The 2,892-nt window shown below is 50.9% G+C and overlaps 1 protein-coding gene across 1 annotated transcript; it reads left to right on the top strand.

Moving 5' to 3' along the window:
- The first annotated feature begins 397 nt into the window (after positions 1 to 397).
- On the top strand, positions 398 to 1,957 carry LOC127293372 (geranylgeranyl pyrophosphate synthase 7, chloroplastic). Its single transcript, XM_051322972.2, has one exon. The coding sequence runs from the start codon at positions 451 to 453 to the stop codon at positions 1,522 to 1,524; it is 1,074 nt and encodes a 357-aa protein (XP_051178932.1). The 5' UTR covers positions 398 to 450; the 3' UTR covers positions 1,525 to 1,957.
- Positions 1,958 to 2,892: the final 935 nt, after the last annotated feature.

Genomic DNA, 2,892 nt, shown 5'->3' with positions numbered 1-2,892 from the left:
ATGATGGCTCCCTCTCCAGGGCATCTTCGTTGGGATTATGTAAACGACACCTAATAAATTACTGCAAATTGTACAATAATAATGAGAAACAATAGTACAAATCATGCAGTGAGGAAGAAACAAGGTATCCATCTCTCGGAAGATCCCCCGTAGGCCCGGTCTCCGTCTCACAAAGCCAGTATGCCAATCACCTTGTTGCAATAAAACTCAATTTGATCTCGGCCGGTCAGCCCCATGTGTAGAAGTCTGTGCGTGCGACGGCTGATCAACATCTTCTTCCATCGGCATGCCAAAAAAGAATGTGTAGGAACATCCCTAAGAGGATACTACTGTATATCTTTCCCTATTTATACCCACATCCACGACGGCCACGAGTGTGTCCTCTGCCCTAGAACAACCCTACCCTCTCTTCTGCCAAAAGAGAAGACAATACGCTCTCTGCTCACAACAATGGCCAAGGTCGCACCCTTTCTCGTCCACCATGCCACCCCGTCGCCTAGTCTCAAGGTCCATACTTCTCCAAGAAAAGCTTCACTCCATGCTAGGCATTCCACCACCGGCGTACGGTGCGCTGTGGCGACTCCAACGAGCAACACCCTCATCACCACCCCCACCGGGTCACAAGGCGAGGATGTTTTCAGCTTCGACCGGTACATGGCGTGCAAGGCCGTGACCGTGAACGACGCGCTCGACCGCGCTCTGCCGCTCGTACAGCCCGAGCGCCTCAGCGAGTCCATGCGCTACTCGCTCCTCGCGGGCGGCAAGCGCGTGCGCCCCATGCTCGCGATCGCTGCCTGCGAGATGGTGGGCGGCGACGAGGCCGTCGCCACGCCGGTGGCCTGCGCCGTCGAGATGGTCCACACCATGTCGCTCATCCACGACGACCTCCCGTGCATGGACGATGACGACCTCCGGCGCGGCTGCCCGACGAACCACGTCGCCTTCGGCGTGAGCACCGCGCTCCTCGCGGGAGACGCGCTCCTGTCCCTCTCGTTCGAGCACATCGCCCGGGGCTGCGCGGAGCACGGCGTGCCGGCCGACCGCGCGCTCCGCGCCGTGGCGGAGCTCGCCAAAGCCGTGGGCACGGGTGGGCTCGCGGCGGGGCAGGTCGTGGACCTCGCCAGCGAAGGCGCGGACGTCGGCCTGGCCACGCTGGAGTACATTCACATACACAAGACGGCGCGGCTCCTGGAGGCCGCGGCGGTGTGCGGAGCCATCGTCGGCGGAGCTTGCGAAGAAGATATCGAGAGCATCCGGCGGTACGCGCGTTACGTCGGGCTGCTGTTCCAGGTCGTAGACGACGTGCTGGACGTGACGCAAACGTCCGAGCAACTGGGGAAGACGGCCGGGAAGGACCTGGCGACCGACAAGACGACGTACCCGAAGCTGATGGGCGTGGACGGGGCGCGCGCCTACGCCGCCGAGCTTGTGGCGAGCGCCGAGGCAGAGCTAGACCGGTTCGATCGTGCCCGCACAGAGCCGCTGCGCCACCTCGCGCACTTCATTGCGTACAGGCAGAACTGATACTCACAATTCGGGTTTAAACATAGGCGCGTGGAGGTCAGTCGACAAATTTTAAATCGTGTTATAATATTTATGACACTGAACATTTTATTCTCGTGAACAAAACAGTTGTGGTAGATGAACATTTTTACATCTTGAACAAATTATTTTTTTTGTACCAGATGAACGGAACAAAATATTTTATACTAGGTGAACAATTCTGTGAGTTGCACTTCCACTGTAATATATCAACATGAATCACAAGGCAAATCGAATGGCTAAAGAATCGACTTTGATTTATTAATTAAATCTTAGACGCCTTGGAATTAGCAATTCAGCTTAAAAAATATATAATTTTTACTATTGTTGGCAATTTTAGGAAGTGTACAGAATTATATTATTCATTATAAGGGTAAGTAGTCATTTTGAGTCCACTAGACCCACATGTATGGCTCTCTCCTAATTCTGTTATCTATCGGCTCTCACTCTACTTTCTCTCCAAGCACCGACGCCCCATCGATTTCCCCTCCACCACCTACCCTAGGCAGAACTGATAATCAAGTTTTGGATTACAACGCGATGGATGGAGGGATCAGTGATGAACGTGGATATGGTGATGGCGTTGATGCCAAGACCTCCTTGTCCCTAGCCTTCTTCTTTTCTTAGTTCAATGGTGTGATGGAGGTGTTGGTGGATATCTATGGTGGTGGCATGGTTGCAGGGCTTTGTTGTGTCAATATGTGATGACATTGTTGATGGTAGTTGGGTTCTCCTCTCCTTTTGTAGCCTCTCTGAGGTCGGTTTTGCGTTCTGGGTAACCCCCTCACCAGACATGGCCTTCGGGCCTACACAAATGTTGTTCAGTTTGATGAAAGGGCCTCGACGGATGGTGGTATGGGTATCCGGTATGGTCATGGAGGATCGTACCACTAGTCGTTAAGTACCGTGGACTCTACAGTAATTTGGGCGCTATTTCTTCATACGAGCTCCTATTTAGGTGTTCTTTGGCTTGTTGGATTCGTAAAGGACAAGCCGAATACCAATTTGCTATGTTTTCGTTATGACCATAAACAAACATTTGCTTTCAGTGCATTATTATTCATGATCTTTTGTTTGGGTTACTTCTCATGTTATAACATAGTTGCTAAGTTCTATTGAATTATATCTATCATGCCTATGTTTTGAGTACTTTGATCCCAACTCACAATGCTTTTACAATAACTTGATCAAGATTTTGTTGGCCTCATGTCACCTCAAAAAATTATCTTTGTTATCACTTACCTACTCGACGACGAGCAGGAGTTAAGCTTGGGGATGCTGATACGTTGCAAACGTATCTCTAATTTTTTATGCTCCATGCTTGTTTTACACCAATTTCTATATGTTTTG

This window comes from Lolium perenne, chromosome 1 (assembly GCF_019359855.2).
Source record: "Lolium perenne isolate Kyuss_39 chromosome 1, Kyuss_2.0, whole genome shotgun sequence".
Classification (NCBI taxonomy): domain Eukaryota; kingdom Viridiplantae; phylum Streptophyta; class Magnoliopsida; order Poales; family Poaceae; genus Lolium; species Lolium perenne.
This window is presented reverse-complemented; position numbering and strand designations above follow the sequence as displayed.

Excerpts from the sequence above, each read along its gene's own strand:
- LOC127293372 (XM_051322972.2), top strand. The coding sequence starts at position 451 with ATGGCCAAGGTCGCACCCTTTCTCGTCCACCATGCCACCCCGTCGCCT.